We start from the raw sequence: 20,606 nt of genomic DNA, 5'->3' as shown, positions 1-20,606 counted from the left end.
GAGTTTAATCAATTCTGCGTTTTGCAGATCAGCACTTATGCCCGGGGTCGAGGCATACGCGGAGAGGGCAGTGGTGCCTCTGTTGCAGTCAATATCATACTTATGCTCGCGTAGACGTTTGTCCAGCGACCGTTTCGTTGAACCGATGTATACAAGCTCTCTTTGGAATCTGCCATCCCATAATGGAACAGAGTATACCTCCTGGTGCCATTCTTTTATCTACGATGTCCTTGGAATTGTGCATGAGGTCATATATAGTGTTACGTCTCTTGTAAGCGATCTTTTTGTTGATGTATGTGGCAATTTCCCTGTAAATGGAGTCTAGGTGTTTATTATATTCAACCACAACAAGTGATTGAGTGGTATTGTAGTCGTTAGTGCGTGTGTTGGTGTTGTCAGTACGATGCAATTGTGTATAATATGCAGACGCAAGGTTATGAAGCAATGTACGGCTATAGCCGTGTCTTGTGGCTATGTTCTGGATGCACTCTAATTCAGATATGGTGTCCTCGATTCTGGAGTGGTGCGTGAACGCTCTTTTCGTAAGGGCCCGGAAGGCAGCTACCTTGTAAGAGAAGGGGTCCTCTGAAACGGCAGGGATAAATAAAGGAGTGTAGCATGGTTTGTAATGGACCTTAGTGGATATTGTGTTGCCATCTATTTGCATATGGATTTCTAAGAAGTTTGCATTTGAGTTGCTTATTTGGTCAAGCTTGATATGGAGTCCATATGGGTTGTTGTTCATTGCATCGATGAACCTGTTTATATTGGGCTTAGTTTTCCATAAGATAAAGATATCATCGACGTACCTCCTATAAATATGTATATCTGAATTAAAGAGGAGTATGATTCTTTGTTCCAGCTTTCTAATGACCAACTCGCATAAATTGCCCGACAGCGGGCTGCCCATTGGAACACCACGTTTCTGAAGATATGTTTTGTCGTCGAAACAGAAAAAGGAAGTGTAGCATAGAATGTGGGCTAGTTCCAGGACCAGTTTACGGTGTGTTCCGTGCAATATTAGTAAGAGGCCTCTAATCGCGCAAAAGCAAGGTTGGATTTTTATCGACGGGTACAATGAAATGAAATCGAGAACAGTGATGTATGCCTGGTCGGTTATGTTGAGGAGTCTCAATGCGTCTAATAATTCTTGTGGGTTCTTGACTGTCCAGGGATAATTGTTTAAGTCGTGAATTATGTGCTTGTGCACCGCTGCATCCAGCTCTCTAGTGGGGGATCTTGCCTTGTCAAGGACCGGTCTTAAGGATGGCGTATCTTTGTGAGTTTTAGCAAATCGCGAATAGCCTGGGGGTATCAGGGGAAGGTACCACTGCCCTGTTAAGGTTCAGCTCTCTGGCTAAACAAGTTTGTGTAAATCTTTTCACACGTGCTTGTAGCTTGTTGACAAATCCATCATCGATGCGTTCACATTCTGTGTCGTTGATGTATGTTTGCATCATGGAAGTGTGTGTTTCTTTCTTCAATAACATGAGAGCCTTGCTTTTGTCCGCCTTGAGGACAATTATGTTATGGTCTTTTAACCATTTTTTTGGATTTGGTAACCTGTTTCCACATCGTATCCTTCTGTTTCCAGTTGTTAGCAGCTATTATCTTGAAGGCAGATTTCCATCTATAATATTCCTTGTGTATGTCATTCATTCCAGAAATGAGGTTTTTGACGTCAGGCATGACCTTTTCCGGTTGTATGCAAGGACCAAGTGGTGCACACATAGGACCATGCGTTAAAGAACAAAGGAGAAAATCAGGTGGTGAGATGTCCCAGCATATCAAGGATGGTATAGAAGACCGAGGAACGGATGGACTGATCAAATGGAAAATTGTCTGAAAAAGAAACTGATTCTGAGTGAAAGAAGTGTTAAGAGTGTGTGAAAAGAATGTGGAATAAGTGAAAGAGTTTGATTTATCCTTCTGCTTCTAGCTTGTTTTTTAAAATTACAATGTGAGAGTATAGAATACAAATGAGTAGACATGGAGAACTTTATGATTTCTTCAATGGGACAAATTGATAACAAGCATGCTTGATAGAGCAGACACTTAGAAGGGGGAATCCATTAATCTCAATAGGGACTAGACAAAGACAACTATCCAAATTAACAAGATAACCCTTTAATTTTCCTTAGAACATACATCCAGGGAAACACACAGGAACGTATGGAGCTCGACAATCCAATCTACTGAATAGCATTAACACAATTCTCTCAACAAATATGTTACAGAATTCCCATAACATGCAGACATAGAACGTACCGACAATGAGTTTAAAGTGTACCTCTTCTTTTACTTTTCATCGGACAGGAAACAGTTCGAAAACAAAATCTTCCCACCAACCTGGTTGCACAGTCTTTACTATCTCGCTTCCTGACTAATTCCATACACACTTTCACACATCACCACTACTTCGCTTCTCTGTCTTCGTCCTCTCTCTATTTCTGTTCTAACTTCTCTCTGAGACACACCCTCCAATAAATCTCCCATCCTTGGTTACACATCCAGATTTACACATCTCCTCTCCACCGAGTCAGACCCAGCACATGGCGAAGGGGGGCAGGAAAAGACGTAAGGCACAACAATACAGTGGGTGATCGGTTAACAAACATAATCCATCCCAAGACTTTGTTCACTATCCGAATTGTTTGTTAACTGATTATCGATTTACCATAGGTTCTTATGGGAATTTGATTAATTTGTTCTGTAGACCCCAAAAAATAAAAGATATATACTTTCTTACTACGTTTATTTATATGTAATAATAAAAATACATGTATACACAGTCTTGCCTTTTTATTAGTCATGTTTTTCCATTTGTGGAGGTTAAATAATCTGTCTAAGGTCGATTGCTTTTCTCTCTTCTTTAGGTTTTTTCAGAAGTAATTAATAGTATTGTAATTGTAGAGATCCTAAGTCTATTAAATTCAACCTGGTTTGGATGCAATTCTAAGACCATTGTTCTGACATCTCCCCACTTCTTAAAAGATGTTTAACAGCAGATATTGGCATTAATCCTCTTTTTCAGAAGAAAACATATCTTGCCGAGTTTCTTGGTGTTCTTTATTCAAGAGTTCTTGGCGTTCTTCAATGTTCTTTATTTCTCAGATGTGATTTTTGTTACTCCTTAAGCTGCTTGAGTCTTCTTGATTATACTGTACCTTTCTTAGATAAGATTGAACTGTGACCTACTGTAGACTTGTTCATGCCATACTGCCCAGCAACACCAGACATTTGCCCACTCTCTACCTTTGCTATTATACTCTCACCTTTAGAAAATAAAAATCGATGCAAAACTTAACGAGTGCCCGCTCGACAATCTCGTGAATACTATAAAAGAATTGTTTCTGTTAAAAAAATAAAAGGCTGGAATTACAAGGGAGAGTTTCAAAGTTTGGAGGAATACTATCCGATCAGTATATACTGGGTTGAGCGATTGATGTTGACGTCACCCATGCTCCGAAAAGTTTCGAATTGTTGCCTGAAGACAAGGGAAGATCAATCGGTATTCATTATTTTATGACGCTGCTTCTTGTATTTGTTCTGTGAGGTGTTTCTTATCTGAATGTGTGTTTGTTGTTCAAACATAAAAATCTTTCGTAAAAGTGTTCATTATCCAATTTGTTCATTAACCAAACTGTTTGTTAACTGATCACCAGTGGTGTAGCGTAGTGGGGGCGGCACTTTTAGGGGGTGGCAAAATTTCACAATAAATAATAATAATACAATACACCTGTACGGTACACAATAATGATGATTGTTCTTGCCAAAAAGTTCTTTAGAATTACTGTATATTTTAGTCTTTTAAATTGAGATACCTAAATAAGGAGGCGGCGAAATTTTCCTCAGCCTCGGGCGGCTGACATCCATGCTACGCCACTGTCGATCACTCACTGTATCTAACTGGTTCAGACACCATTATTTTCTAGGAATTATCACATCAACTATGTGATAATTTCTAACAAATTCCTAGAAAATAACGGTATCTGAACTAGTTACATATTGAAAGCATTATGTGTAGATAGACAGAAATGATACAAGATTGTCAGGTATGAGTATAATGCATGATTTCAGTAAGTCCTAGAGTGAGTGAGTGTTCCTGATGTGCTATGCTCTGCCTATATGATGTTCTTCAGAAGCTTGCAGGGTATTTTTCACAGAAAATTCACTTTTTTCTTTGCCACCCCTTTAGGGAATGCCATGACAGTATAATAAAGTAAAACAAAGATATACACTATTTAAAAATGAGTAAAAAAGTTTCAATAAATTACAAATGATCATCATTGCAATCAAAAGTATAATTTTTGTTGAATATGAACAGATATAACAGAATATTATTGCAATATTTAACCATATTCTTCTGATGCAAGATTAAATAGAAATCCCTTATTTTTCTAAATGCTTATCTATTATTCTAGCAAATATTGATATCATTTTAAACAAAATGGAAAACTAAGATAATTTTTAGTAACCCTTAGCATATTATAATACTTATTTAAAATTTAAAGCTTAAAATAAAATAGATTTTAGCCATTTACTTCATATAGTTAATGATACTGTATGTGAATCCTGTTTAAAGTTATTTTTTCAAATAATTATCTCAGCGTTCGTAAATGACACAATTTGACGTAACATATCATCAGTCAAAAATAGAGAGAATAAATTTATGGGTTCATGTAAATCTCTAGCCTTGCCTTTTGGACCTGGTATAAAGTGCACTATATTCCATCTCAAGGTACGGGTGGAAGCTGATCTAGGTGTAGACAACCACTTACGTTTATTTTTCCATACAGGAATCGGGTAGTTGGCTGGAGAACACATGGATTGATATTACGAGTATTTGAGTTTTGAATTTTATTTACGCTGATATCCTCACCTTGAGAGTCATCTGAGTCTATTATTTGAGTTCTTTGCCTCTTACTAGGTTGTATGCGATCATCGTCAGACTCCGAGGAGCTACTCAGAGAATTGGATTTGCTGCTAGTGTGCCAGCATATTTCCTCCTTTAAACTATCCTCAACTTCTGAAAATGAGTCGTCAAATTCCTCCCCATACTCATTTTCTGTTTCTGAATTAATTCATTGCCTTATCTGCTCCTTTTGTCTCCTCAAATCCATCTAAAAATAAGAAATGTGGGATATGAGAATAATAAAAATATATATAACAAAAACGAAAAAAGACGATCATTGTATTAAAAGTATACATTATGTCGCCAGTCTTCAATTATTTCATTAGACACAATTTACCCTGAATATGAAAAAACACCGTATCAATTTATAAAACAATAAAAATAAAAAGAAATGTAATGTACTGTACATACCTTTATGTAGCAACAAAACTTTCGTCAAGCAGACTACGGAATGCCATAAGTCAATTTCTAATTGACGTGTGAACACAATTGCATCACACACTGCACTGTTTATTCAGATTATTAAGGTAGAAAAAGAATGATCGGCAGGGGGCACAGGAAACTTTGTGAACTTCAGTTTCAAGCGGAGGTGTGTCGTCGTGTGAATAAATGATTAGTTATCTAGGTTAAATAATTATAATACAGGGTGGTTATAATTAAAGTTGCCCTACTCAGACATGTATAGAGCCCGTTCTCTTTGACATATTTTGATGAAACTTGGTGTATACGTTATATGGACCATGGGAGAAAAGGAAAATGCAAAAAAAATAATTAGTTTAAATTTCTACCACTAGGTAAAAAAATGGCACATGAAGAACAAGAAACACAAAATGGAAACACGCAAAAGTTTTTTTCATGACATTTGTTCAATGTGCAATCCATTTGCGTCAATCACGTGTTCAAAGCACCTTACAGCGTGTTCAACAGTAGCCTGATGGGTTTCTTGAGAAATTGCAACAATAAGGCATGTTATTGCTTGCTTTCAATTCAGGCAGAGTTCATATGCCTCATCTATAGACATGATCTTTCAGATATTCTCACAACCATATGGATTTTGCCTGAATTGAAAGCAAGCATAACACACCATATTGTTACAATTTTTCAAGAAACCTATCAGCCTACTGTTGAACACGCTGTAAAGTGCTTTGAACACGTGATTGACGCAAATGGATTGCACATTGAACAAATGTCATGAAAAAAACTTTTGCGTGTTTCCATTTTGTGTTTCTTGTTCTTCATGTGCCATTTTTTTATCTAGTGGTAGAAATTTAAACTAATTATTTTTTTTGCATTTTCCTTTTCTCCCATGGTCCATATAACGTATATACCAAGTTTCATCAAAATACGTCAAAGAGAACGGGCTCTATACATGTCTGAGTAGGGCAACTTTAATTATAACCACCCTGTATTTACGTATATTTATTTATTTATTTTACAACTGAATAGAAATGTCTGTAAACAGTGGAATATACCAACATTAAAAACAAAACTAAGAAATCAACAAAAAACACTAGGGAAAAAATATAGTAATAGGAGAAACATAACATATGTTCTATAACAGGCATGTCAAACACGTGGCCCGCTGAGACTTTTTAAAAATTTTTAAATATCAAGCTTTGACTCTTAAAGTTGGAAAGTTTGAACTTTTTGGTTGACGCTGGCGTTGCATGTGGTTGCGTGATCACTTGGGGCACTGCACGCTGGCACGAGGCGTCATATGAAAAGTGGCGGCCGAAGCCTAATGGAGATAAAAACACAAGACGATCAGAAACATGATAGAACGTGGAGCGATCTAATCCAACACACGACACATGTTTGTGTGGCCGTCAGCCATACTGATATTTGTATATTTGTACATATTTTATTATATTATGTTAGGCTTAGGAATCTTTGTTCTAACTGTTCTAGAAATTGTTGATGAAAACTTACAAATTGAATTAATTGAAATCCAATGTAATAATTTGCTAAAGCAAAAATGTATGGAAGTTGGAATTCCAGATTTTTATACATATTTATCTGTAGATCGGTTTCCTAAAATGTTATCGTTGGTTATGTGTATACTGGCTATGTTCGGAAGCACTTATTTATGTGAGCAACTATTTTCTTTAATGAAAAATAACAAAAATTCATAAAGGTCAAGATTAACCGATCAACATTTATCATCAATTTTAAAAATTTCATCAGCTGAATATATTCAACCAAATGTTGATGTTGATGACTTGCTTTGTGAAAAAAGTTGTCAAATATCTTCTAAAAAGTAACATTAAACTGTGATTTTGTTTATTTTTTATTATAACTTTTATTTTTATTTTTTATAAAAAATATAAAATATTTATAATTTAAGTTTAAAAAATAATATGAAATATAAAATGTCTATGTATCTGTAATATACAATACATTGAGTTTAATGAATACATAATACATAATATAATCATTCTAAAACTTGTATTTTATTAATTTTTTGAACATTGAAAACATGCGGCCCTGACTTAATACAAAATAGATCATGTGGCCCGTAATATCATATTAGTTTGACATGCCTGTTCTATAAGAATCAGAAGAGTTATGAAATACCTTAGAAATGTTAGTTGTATATAAATATTTATTACTGGAGTAAAAGTTGTATTATTTTTGTTCACTTGTAAATATGGTTAATATATTGTAGTTAATGTTTTTTGTTCTGTTAATTTAAATTTTAGTGTAATAAATTTCTGTTTTATTTATAATATACATTTTTTAAAATTTTAGATCAAAATTAAGTTGTGAAGTGATATTATTATTATTGTGTTTAGTGAGTTATACTCTGTTGACACCGGTGGCTATGTACTATGTTGGACCAGAATCAAGGCATAGAAACCAAAACAAAGCTAAAATGAAATTAGTGTTTCAGTGTGTGTGTCTGTATTCAGGAATTTCCTCACAATATGACATGTATTCAATATAGTGTGATGTATGTGTTTCAGCCTTCTGTAGTGTGATGTATGTGTTTCTATTCAATTGTAATGTACCCAGGCTTTTGTGTAGTGTGTATGGTATCACACCTGTAGAGGAGAGAACGACAGGTACAATAAGCACCCTGTCCATCCTCCACAGATGCCTTATTTCCTGGGCGAGTTCTGTGTACTTGCTGACTTTTTCAGTGCATGTGTTTTGTACATTGTGAGTGTTGGAATGGATATGTCTATAATGTATGTGATTTTATTGTTGGTAAGGGCCTCGACCTTTATATACAGCATATAAATAATATGATTTCAAATGATTGAAATGCACAGTACAATTTTTCCTCTCATCACTACCACCCAACTCTGCGGTTACTGGACCTAAAATTCTCGTAATACGGAAAGGACCCAAATACTTAGGGGAAAATTTTCCGAACTTCCTACACTGGTGCTTGCCTAACAGCCACACTCTCTCACCAACACTAAAGCCACGCCCTTTCCTTTTTGTATTGCACCGCTCCCTATTCTTTAAGTTGTTTTGCCTGCTCCGTGAATAAGCTAAGTTACGAACAGTGTTCAGTTTTTCTAACAGCTCCCTCCGATAATCATGCAAATTATGGTGGGCCGGCACGCCCGTTGGAAAGACCTGAGGTAACCTGGGGTCAAAACCGAAAAGAAGGAAGGCAGGGAATTTGCTGGTGGATGCATGAGTGACGTTATTATAAGCAAACACTGCCTGAGCAAGATGCTCATCCCACTTCCCATTACTTCCTCTGGAGATCCGAGCTATAATACTACATATAGACTTATTAAACCGCTCACAAACCAAGTTCGCACATGGACGATAAGCAGTAGTGATTTTATGTTTGATGCGGAGTACGTCACATAATTTCTGAAACGTGGAAGATAGGAAATTAGCCCCCCAGTCTGAGATAATAATTTCGGGGCAACCGTAACATCATATCACATGCTGGAATATGGCATCTGCTACATTCCTTGCAGTCTGGTCCTTAATAGGAACTGCTTCAGAATATCTGGTGAAAACGTCAATGATAGATAGAATGTATCAATTTCCGCTAGGAGGCTATCTTCTGAAACGGAAAGCCAGCTAACTCTGTTTCTTGGAACGGTTCCTTTCCCTTGTGTAAATTAAACCTCTGACACGTCCTACACACCCTCACTGCCGATCGGACTATTGATTGTAAACCCCGTATGTAGTAATGCCTGTCAACGGTATTACAAGTCTTCTCAATGCCCAAGTGCCCCCAAGGCCAGACTCATGGAACGCTCTAACAACCTCATCACCCATTTTCTGACCTACACATATCCGCTTCCAGTTATATAATCCATATCTTCCCGGTTTAACGTGGACTAACACATCTCCTTCCAACTGAAATTCTGGCTGGACCCCCTTTCCAGCAAGACCCTGATGCATGTTCCTTTGAGCTTTCGCAAAACCTAGTTTCATTTTTTAAAAAAAATTGTCTTCCATTTGTGATTCCACTACTCTATGATGGAAACTGGGACTATGCACATCTAAACACTGGTTGACCAAGTCAGGTCTCTCTCCGCAACATATCGGGCATGACAGAAGGTCGGCCACTGGATTGTGTTTACCCCTAACATGAGCTATCGTAACATCGTAATTCGTCAATTTAAGGCCCATCTAGTTAATCTGTCATTGTGATTATTCATACTCGTCAAGTAAGATAAGAGCTTATGATCCGAATACACAGAGACTTCGTGACCTAGAACTATCGATTTGAAGTGCCGGAGAGAGAGAATAATAGCAAGGCACTCCTCAATCATTGAATACCTCAATTCCAGCTCCCTAAACTTCTTGCTATAATATCTGAGTGGGACCACGCTCTTATCCTGTTGCTGTCCTAAAACGGCACCTAGCCAACTATCAGAGGCATCGGTATATAGCACAAATGGAGAAGAAAAATCTGAGTGTGCCAAAAGAGGGGGTTTGATAAAACTTCCTTGAACTTTATAAACTTGGACTGACAATTACTGTCCCAAACAAAATGTTTCTCCTTTTTTGTTAGTTCAGTCATGGGCAGCGCTATCGCGGAAAAATTGGGGATGAAATTGTGGAAAAACCTGACCATTCCGAGGAAACTGCGAACTTCTTTGACTTTACGCAGGGTTTTACATTCCTTAATTGCTTCAACGTTGCCTGGGTCAGGGTATATTCCATCACTATTAATGATGTGACCTAAATATTTGATTTCTCTAACACAAAATTTGCTTTTGGTAGGGTGGAGCTTCAGATTTGCCTTATGTAAGTTCCCTACCACTTGATCAAGAAGTTTTAAATGCTCCTCCAGAGAAGGGGAGAAAAGGATGATATCATCCTGAAATACATAACACTTGTTTCTGACGAAGGGGCGAGGAGATGTGACATACAATATTGAAAGAACCGACCGCTGTTCTTCCCCCCTTTTGGGATACATGTTAATAGATATTTGGACCAAGGGGTAGTAAATGCAAATATATGCCTAACCTTGGGGTCAAGCGGAATCTAGAAGTAACCAGATTTGAGGTCTATTATGGAAAAGTATTTGCTACCATGGAAGGTTGTGAATATCTTGTCCACCCTACTTAGCAGGAACACCTGTAGTTTCGTTATGTCATTAATCCTACGTAAGTCCAAAGTCATCCTGATTTCACCCGAGGTTTTCTTCACAATATGGATGGGGGAATTCCATTCTGAATAGCTTTCCTCTATGGTGCCTGCCTTAAGATATGCATCAGTCAATTTTTTCAACTCGGCAAGGTAGCAATTCGGAATATGGTATTGACGGGTATTAATTACCCAGTTAGTGTCTATTTCAGGGCTATGCATAAAAAGATTGGTGCCTTTCAAATCCTCAACCACCTTAGAAAACAAACCATGATACTTGTTGAGGACGCAAGTCACCATCATTAGCTTTTGTAGTTCCTGGGGTTATGGCGGTGTCAACTGGAGTACTACTTAAGCAATCAAAATACATGATCAATGGGCGAGGACTATGATTCAATGCTCTAGCTTTACGTTTAATGAATATACATCCATCAATTATCAATGACGGGATTGAGTTGATGACATCCATCCCCAAGATCCCTTGGTATTCTAGCCTATCCAGGAATTCCATATAACAAAGGGAAGTGAGTATTATCTCATTCTTGTAGCTTATGGATCCCTTTAGGACTTCCTTACATGTGGAGATAGTGCCGTTGATACCTCTGATATGGGTGATCTCACCCCTTCTTGCAACCTGGAAAGACTTAGCACTGACTCTAAATGCAAAAATAGCTATGTCAACTAAAGCCCTTTCTGCACCAGAGTCAATTAAGAACTTAATCTCTATCCCTACTATTCTGCCACTTATTAATGGGAGTCCCCTCTCCAAAGGTGAAAATTCGGTCAGTTTAAATGTGAGGATGGGAATGCGACACTGACCCTGATCAGGTTCCCAGGCTAGTTTAAATCCCGACTATTTCTTTTGAGGCATTTCCGAGCCAAGTGATTTCGGCTGTTGCAAATGAAACAAAGTCTGCCATTAATATTAGGCGACTTAGTAGTCTGGGCCGGGTTTTTGGCCATCTTGGAAACTATTTCGAACAGAGTCTTCAACTCTTTTTCTAAATTAGCTAATCGATCCTCATCCTTTAGAGTATTATTAGGGCTTAAGAATTAGAGTATTATTAGGGCTTCAGGACTTGTACATTCAGCACCCACTTTGCTCTGGGAGTTATAACAGACTGTTTTGAGGTCTTTAGGATTACTACATTCTTTTTCTAGCTCTTCCTCCCTTTCGGCACATTCTAAGGCTTTCTCTAAGGCAGTAGGTCCCCTGCGACACACGTGACTTCGGATACTTATGTCTAATTCCCTGATGAACCTCTCCTTGATAATCTTGTCTTTGAATGTCACAATATTTGGGTTACTCCGGATAGCCCTAGACATTATGGTTTTAGTCCTAATGATGTACCCACTGACTAACTCCCTTCCTCCTTGCCTCAAATTTAATAATTGATCGAGTAAGCCCCTTCCTCTTCCTTCATGCTTCTGGAGACATTTAATTAGATCTTGCTCAATTTCCTTAAACATTGGTGCGGACGTTTGCTCCAATAAACAAAAGAAGGTGTTTAATGGTTTGCCCTTAAGTTTAGCTTGCAACGCAGTCACCTTAATCTCATCCCCCCAATGGGCTAACTTAACCACATTATCAATGGTTCTAAATAATTGATTTATATTTACCGTATCGTTAGGCAAATTCGAGAAGGTGGGAATCATCCCTAAGAACACAGTAACCACGAGTGGGGGTTCTCACTGTGGCTTTCTGCCACTAAACTCATACTGGGGGTACTTTGTTCTCCATATAACTTTCAACGATGGCTGATAATCAGTACAGTTATACAGAGAATTGGATCAACGAGGAGGGAATCCTGTCACGGACCCCAATGTGATGTGTGAAGCGTGATAGGAATACACAGACACATGAATTCAATTAAAACAAATTTAATTTCGCGATAAACAATTATATACAGATGAGTTCTTTTGGATTCCCTCAGTCCAATTTCTCTTACTGTCTGATGGTAACAATAACCCAAGTAGCTTACCTTCTTGGTAACTACTTGCTTGGCAATACTAATCAAACCCACGTGATCCTTAACTAAATTAAACCTAAAGATAGAAAAGTATAGAGATAGGGAAATGAGAAGAATTGATAGGATAGTGGGGTACCCTTGTTCTCGCTGAACTCCCATGCCGGCTTGTGCTTTGTTCTGCGTGTCTCTGGGTTCTTCTTCAATGTTTTAAATATCTTCTACTATAATTTCTTTTTGGTGTCTCTGATTCTACTGTCCGGATCCTTACCTCACTGCTCTCTATTCAGTCCTCATTGAATTCCGTCTTATGAGCTCACTGTTTCCATCTGTGCTTATTTGTGTCTGGCCAGAGAAAGAATGACCCTTCGTGACTCAGACTTTAACTCGTCCTCAACTCGAAGTCTTTGTCCCACCTGACTCCCTAGTGGGATGGGGAGTGGAAAGCCCCTGTTTCCAGAAGCCAGAACAATGAACAAAGGAAGTTAGAAGGAAGGATTAAGAAAGAGAGAAAATTATTAAAACTAATTAAATCTATAATACATATGTACAAAAATATATGGCGTACAGCCACAGCTTAATGGCTATAATGGTATATGCTTTTAATATGTTGTGTTGTGTCCATATGATGTGAGTGTAAGTTTAATGGTGTGTTATTTGAGTCTGCTAGAGTTACTGCTTTATGTAATTGTGATGTTTCTTGTTTTTTGTAGAAAAAAACTTCGCAGTGACAATATTTGTTTGTAGTGAAGGTTAACTATGTCAATCAGGCCACGTCCGCCATCGTTACGTGGAAGGGTTAATCTTTCTGTGGCGGATTTAGGATGATGTTGTTTATGCTTAGTAAGTGTTGTTCTTATTTTCCTTTGGAGTTGCTCAAGATCTGTGTGAGTCCAATGTATAACTCCAAAAGAATATGTAAGTACTGGAATGACATATGTGTTTATTGCTTTAACTGTGTGTTTTGCATTTAACTGTGTTCTGAGAATAGCATTTAACCTACTTTGGTATTCTTTAATTAATCTTTGCTTTATTTGTGTATGTTCTGTTTGATCTGTTGGAATCCTAAATACTTGTAGAACTCGCCCTCTTCCATGGATTCAATAACGTCTCCATTTCCAAGTGCAAAATCTTCTTTCTTCAGGATTCCTTTTTCTATGTGAAGTGTTTTGCATTTATCTAGGCCAAATTCCATTTGTATGTCCTTGGTGTATGAATGTGTGATTTGTAGGAGTTGATGAAGTTGTTTTTGTGTGGATACATAAAGTTTTATGTCATCCATGTACATGAGATGTGACAGTGTAAACTGTGTTGTTTTTTCATGTCTGATATTGTAACCATATTGTGTGTTGTTTAACATGTTGGATAATGGGTTCAGGGCTAAGCAGAACCAGAGAGGACTCAAGGAATCTCCTTGAAAAATTCCTCGCCTAATAAAAGTTTGGTTTGTTTGTATGGAAGTGTTACTAACCCTGAGATGTAGTGTTGTTCTCCAGTGCTGCATAGTGTTTTGAAAGAATGTAATGAGTGATGGATGTATTTTGTACATGTGTAGAATATGTAGCAGCCAACTGTGTGGAACACTGTCGAATGCTTTTCTGTAGTCTATATATGCCATGTGTATGTTTCTGTGTTGTTTGTGTGCTTGTCGTAGAATGACTGAATCTATGAGTAACTGTTCTTTGCATCCCCTGTGATTTCTACGGCAACCTTTTTGTTGTTCCGTTAGAATTTCGTGTTCTTCAACATGTTTGTATATTTTGTTTGCGATACAGGATGTCAATAATTTGTAGAGTGTTGGAAGACATGTAATTGGTCTGTATTGTGTGGGGTCTGTGGTATTGTTGTTTTTAGGTTTCATGTAGGTGATGCCCTGAGTAAGAAAATTTGGCATGTCTTGTGGATTGATGATGATGTGTGTTAGGTGTTTAGCTAGTTCCTGGTGCAGTGATGTAAACTTTTTGTACCAGAAATTGTGAATGTTGTCTACACCAGGTGTCTTCCAGTTGTGTGTTCTGTTAACAGTGTATTGGAAATCATGTATGTTTATTTCAGCACAGGGCATAGATGGTATGTTGTGCAAGTTTCTGTTCTCCTCCTCGATCCAGCTTGCATCAGCATTGTGCGTGACAGCACTGGACCAAAGAGAAGACCAATATGTTGTGAGTTCTTCTTCTGTTGGTGTGCCACTGTGCTGTGTATCAGTGTTTGCTTTGTTATTAATTTGTCTGTAAAAGAGTTTTTCATTGTTTGTAAATAATTTATTTTGTTGTTTTTGTAGTGTACATGTTTTGTATCGTTTGAGTCTATGTGCTTTGGCAGTAAGTTTTTGTTTTAGTGTATCAATGCATTCTGTAATGCACGTGTTGTGATGTTCATGTTTTGTGTGTGTTTTTATTTTCTTGAAAATGTTTTTGAGCTGTTTCCTTAATTTGGGTGTTATGTTGTTTTTAGTGTATTGTGTCAGCCTGCCTAATTGCTGTCTAATGTCATTTATTTGTGTTTCTACTCTTCTCTGCCAGGCAGGCTTGTGATAGAATTGTGTTTTCTGTGTATTTGTCTGTGATTGTACTTTCAGTCCATGTTGTGTCACAACTGTGACTGCCCCAGCATAAACTAATGTATGAATGTCTGCGAGTGTAGAAATTGAATGAATGTAGTGTGGTATTAAGTGAGTGTTTACATAATTTAGTGTTTTTCCTACTTCCTTTGACGTGTTGATTTTTGGTATTCGTGGTCGTTGTGTGGGATCTGTACCTGTATATTTAGTGAGTGTTTCCTGAAATATAAGTGAGAGCGTATTAACTAAATTCATGTCTATGTTATCAGTGATGGATGAGGAAAGTGTCTGTACTATCATTAGTTGTAATTGTTGTATGTGTGTTATTATTAATGCTTGTTGCTGGATTATCCTGACAGGTTACATGATCTTCATTAATGTTAGATGTTTTGTCTGTTGATGTATTTGATCAGCAACCTGTTGTTTGATAAGTTCAAGTGTTGTTTGTGGAATAAGGTTGTTGTGTATAATTGTTCTTTTTTGATCAACAACCCTTTGTTCGGTGACAGTGAGATGAGGATACTGTTGTGTGAATTTATGGTGTAGTTGTTGTCTGTATGCTGTCATGTTTGTTTCGAGTTTTGTGATCGTGTAGTAAGTACGGATGATAAACTTGTTCGTTTCATACTGTCCATTTCATCCGTTGGCGTGGTTTTCCAGCCTTTGTGGTCTGTGGATGCATTGCCACAGAAACAAGGCTGGGTTGGTTCCTCACATCTGTTGAGGGCATTGCAGTAGCCATGCTTGGCTAGTGCTGCTTTCACCACCGGTAACCAAGGGAGACTGTGACCTATTTTTCGAACGTGAGCCTCTGCCTAACTCACGAACGCTGACCTTGTTAACCCGGGCGACGTTCGAGCCGGTATCACACTTTGATCTGGTTATTACCATAATAAATATCTCTACAGAATGTGGGTGTGGTCACTCTTAGCTTCATTTCTCCCCCTAGACCTTACTGGCATGGGTGTCCCTACCAGAAGCTTGTGCTCCAGCCTGCATTGCCCTATGGATCAGTAGAATTACTGGGCTCTCCCACCACGACCAGGTAGTGACCATGGAGAGTTGGGAGAGTTGTTGTTGTTGTTGTTGTTGTTGTTGTTGTTATTATTATTATTATAATTATAATCATCTCTTTTTTAATTAAGCTGATGTAGTGATTGCTTTTTTTTAGATATGAAAGCATTGTATAAAGATTTTATTGCACTTTCTCAGCATAATAAATTGCTTGATTCAGAAGCACTGAATACAAAGGTATTTAAACATTATTGACTTATAATTTAATAACAATTTTTAGAATAATTTTTTAAAAAATATTAAGTTGTATCTGTATAATACACATCACAAAGCATGATGAGTTTATATAATAAACCAATGATCACTGAAATATTCGGGCTATAAACAAATAATTAATACAAATAGAACTGATGTTCATTAGTTTATGAATGTGAAGGAAAATAGTTCAGTGTTCAGTATAAAGTAGAATATAATATATGTAGAATATACATTATAACAGTTTAAACATATTTTATACTTTTCTAATCTATTTGAGGTTCTCGATGGTTTTTCAGGAAATTTGAGATTATAAAAAAAAGTCACATGATGTCATTATGACAACACATTTTGAAGACTTTCCATAGCCTAGCTACAGAGTGATACATATTCCAGATCTAGCATATTGGTTCCATTCTTATTCTGGGAAATACTATAATATATACAAGGATTATGGATATCAAATTTTCTAATCTTTTTAATGATGTGTTCATTTAGAAACTGTGGTTGATAACTGTTGTTAAATTATTCACAATTAAAAATTTTAAATACAATGATAAGATGTTTGTTTTGAATAATATCAATAGTATGCATTGCCATCAAGCAAAAAGCTTTTAAAATTACAGTCAAACCTGTTTTTATGCGCTCTTGTTATGTGCGATTTTTATTTGTGCGATTTTTTTAATGCGAATTTTTAATTTGTGCGGTATAGTTGGCAACTAGTCTCGTGCGATTCGTCATGTCTTACGTTGACTTATTATAGCTAAATAAACTTATTATAGCATAAATGCACTTATTATAGTAATATTATTGCATGAATATGCGAAAAATGAAATAATTTACTTTTTAAGTCAACAAAACACCACCTGGACAAAAATATGTAAAACAGACGATAGACCAGACGATGCAGTCAAGTGCTGACATCTGTTGTCAATAAATTCTATTTCGTACGGTTTTGAGTTATTTTCTATGTGAGACTTTTTTTATGCGGTCCCTGTTGACCGCATAAAAAAAAATATTTTTTAATTGTGTTGCGAAAACTATTATTTACAGCCATTCGTGAAGTTTCGTGAGATTTCTTTTATGCGTTTTTTTTTAATGTGGTCCCTATCCCCCGCATAAAAACAGGTTTGACTGTATTCAGAATGTTTTCAAGGTTTTGTATGATTTCATTAATGATGTACAGCTAGCTACTTTCTTAGAGATTAGGATGAAACAATTCTTATTAAACTCTAATACTTTCAGATTTTCACTCATCCACAGGATTATCAACACAGTATTGACAGAAAACACAATTTAGATTGTAATACCACATATTGTAAATACATATCATTCCGGCCTCTTGCTAGGTTCTAACTAACTCCTTCTCTCTGTTGGACAGATTACGCAATCACTCCTACTTTTTTCCTTTTCCTACAAAATTGACCAACTTCTTCATACAATCTGTCCTTTATTCTTTCATTTACTCCCAAAACTTTTCAAGCTCATATAAACTGGAAATATATAATCTCTCTATTCACCAGAACTTGTAATAATAGAACCACACCGGGTAAAAAAGGTTAGAAGGGTTTCTTTTATTAAACTGGAAATAAAACATACTGTTTAATTTTAATTTCCCTTTTCTAATCCAACTGCAAAATTCCATTAGTTTTTTACTATTCATTTTCTTGTGGATGCAGAAGAATTTCCATCCCTCATGTGAGAACCCGGACTAGATAGAGAAAATTTATTCAAAAACAAAACAAAACAAAGAGAGGAGCAACTCCAAGATGACTTCATCAGCAGTCAACCTCCTGACCTGAGAGAGTTTCAACTTATGCTTTCTCAACATCAGAAGATCAGTCATGAGATAGGTGTCACACCTATCTCATGACTTTTTGACATCTCCAAGTTATTTTGTGTTGTGTTATGATTTCTTATTAAATCAATTATTGTGTTAATTATGTACTGTTTTATCATAAATATTTGTAAAATTAAAACCAATGGGATTTGTAACAATATTATTAAAAATTTGTATATTCTAAAAATAAATCATTTCTAGATTAAAACAAGTAGATATACTCTTTACATCCGACTTCGAGAAATTTACTCGCACAGACAGATGAAAAACGAAGAAATACTAAACCTTTATTCTTAACAGTTCCATTCTCACAAAATTCAAACAATCCAAAATCTAAACAATTTGGATTGTTTGAATTTTGTGAGAATGGAACTGTTAAGAATAAAGGTTTAGTATTTCTTCGTTTTTCATCTGTCTGTGCGAGTAAATTTCTCGAAGTCGGATGTAAAGAGTATATCTACTTGTTTTAATCTAGAAATGATTTATTTTTAGAATATACAAATGTTTTAATCGTATTGTATTTTTACCCTCGTGGCTATTTGACACAACTGTGCTGTTTATATTGTTAATGAATTTTCCAGATTATACAAATATTTGGTCATCTGGATCAGATTCAGTCCCGTTTGAGTTGGATAAATGGGGTTCCACTATATATCTTTTTTTTATGAAACTAAATTTAGAAAAATTTTTTTTAGTCTTTTCCTCTCAAATGAAGAAGAAATATTTAAAAATAGATTTCAGTATAAGTTTATTGACTATTGATTGGCTGAACTACTCAATTTATTAAATGAATCTATGTTGCTCTAAGAAGAATTAACTTTATTGCAGATGGAAGGTAAAAGAAAATTAGATTGATTAAAAGAAGTTTTGAAATTCAAAATAAATATAAATGATTTCAGAGATTTTGTAGATAACAATAGAACTAGCGCTAGTCCACACCCAAGAAGAAATCTTGCTATCTGACAAGAAGAAAGGAGAATAAATCAAAGATAGATGACAATGACACTTATCATCGCCTATTTTTGTAGAAAAAAGAAAACAAAACATTGATTTGTCATTATTTTTAGTTTTTCATCTTAATATTTTTCATTCCTTTTATCAAAAATTTTTGGGAAGTTGCAAACTTTATTAATTTCTCAGTTGATGTATTCATCCCCAAGACATTTTGTACAAATGACATCAAACCATCTTTGATATTGCTGATTGGTAGTGTCTAATTCACATGGATGAAAAAGAACATCCAGCTCAAGCATTTAATTTTCACATAACCATATGATTTAGATTTTTATTTTTTTATAGATCTTGCATATGCAATGCCTGAAAACATTTAAATTGTGCAGCAAAATCACTTATATGGATATCCAGGTTAAGAAATAAGATTTTTTTTTTACAAAAGCATCCACATTCTTTGTATTTGGGGATTTTATTATCAAAAATAAATCTTATTAGAAATTTATCCAAAAAATATATGATATTTTGGATTGAAAGTTAAAAAGTCAACTCTTTGAATTAAAAAAGTTGTACTGAATTGACCTGGTAATCATGCAGACTGTTTTTGATGACTCACATGCAGCCCTAAAGTGGGTGTATTTAAGAATCTCTAGTATAGACCATCAAAAATGCTGGTCAATAATAATTATATGATAAGAATAGTACTGATAATATAGAAAAATCAACATTTTCTTGAGCTTCAATCTTGTTTTTTTATAAAAATAAGGTTTTCATCATGTTATTTTATAACCATGGATGATGTAGAAATAATATCAAAAATATTATGAAAAATTTGAAACTTAAATTTTTTTTTTTTTATTTAATTGCAAACTGTTTTTATGTCATAATTGCTCTTTTGTTTTTTCAGATGAAAGAATCTTTCTATGGAGATGTTTTAATTAAAAATTGCGCAGGATGTTATCAAGAACGACAGTATCATACTCCTTATTTTCATTTCCATTTTTATATTACTGAAGAATTATATAATTTATATATAGAAAAAGTATTTAATAATATGAAGTTTGAGCTACCAAATATAATTCTTTTCAATTTTTGCCTTAAAGGAATAGCAAGGTGAAGCATAATTTTACCTTTCTAGAATGTATGCAAAATTATTAGCAACAATTAAATTTAAGTTAAATAAAACTTAATTTAATAAAATTTTATTTAAGTAAAAGTAAAAAACGATAATTAAATAGTAAATTCCCATTTTAAAATTTGCATGTTTTCTGAAAACCTTGGAACATAGATTTATGTTTTAAGATTATGATGAATTATTTAATGTTTTCATTTTTCTACGGGAAACATTTTTATGGATTCTTATGTGATAAAATATGTAGAATAAAAATTGAAATTGAATAATCTAAAACATGAAATATAGAGATATCACTGGTTTTTCAATAATCTTGATCTAGAATCTGTAGAATTTGAGCCAGTCTTAGAAGCTGCGGGGTCCAATTGGAAACATTTTCTATGGGACTGTAGAACTGTAGAATC

General features: G+C 35.5%; 1 protein-coding gene across 1 annotated transcript in view; it reads left to right on the top strand.

Annotated features, from left to right (window-relative positions):
* Nucleotides 1-20,606, top strand: part of LOC136974325 (PC-esterase domain-containing protein 1A-like) — an 83,947-nt gene that overhangs the window by 20,080 nt on the left and 43,261 nt on the right. Inside the window, exons 3-4 of the mRNA XM_067269181.1 lie at nucleotides 16,182-16,261; nucleotides 19,978-20,183. Coding sequence (XP_067125282.1) covers nucleotides 16,182-16,261; nucleotides 19,978-20,183 — 286 coding nt within the window. The remainder of the gene's footprint in view (nucleotides 1-16,181; nucleotides 16,262-19,977; nucleotides 20,184-20,606) is intronic.

Source organism: Centruroides vittatus, unplaced genomic scaffold (genome assembly GCF_030686945.1).
Source record: "Centruroides vittatus isolate TY-2023 unplaced genomic scaffold, ASM3068694v2 contig_347, whole genome shotgun sequence".
Classification (NCBI taxonomy): Eukaryota; Metazoa; Arthropoda; class Arachnida; order Scorpiones; family Buthidae; genus Centruroides; species Centruroides vittatus.
This window is presented reverse-complemented; position numbering and strand designations above follow the sequence as displayed.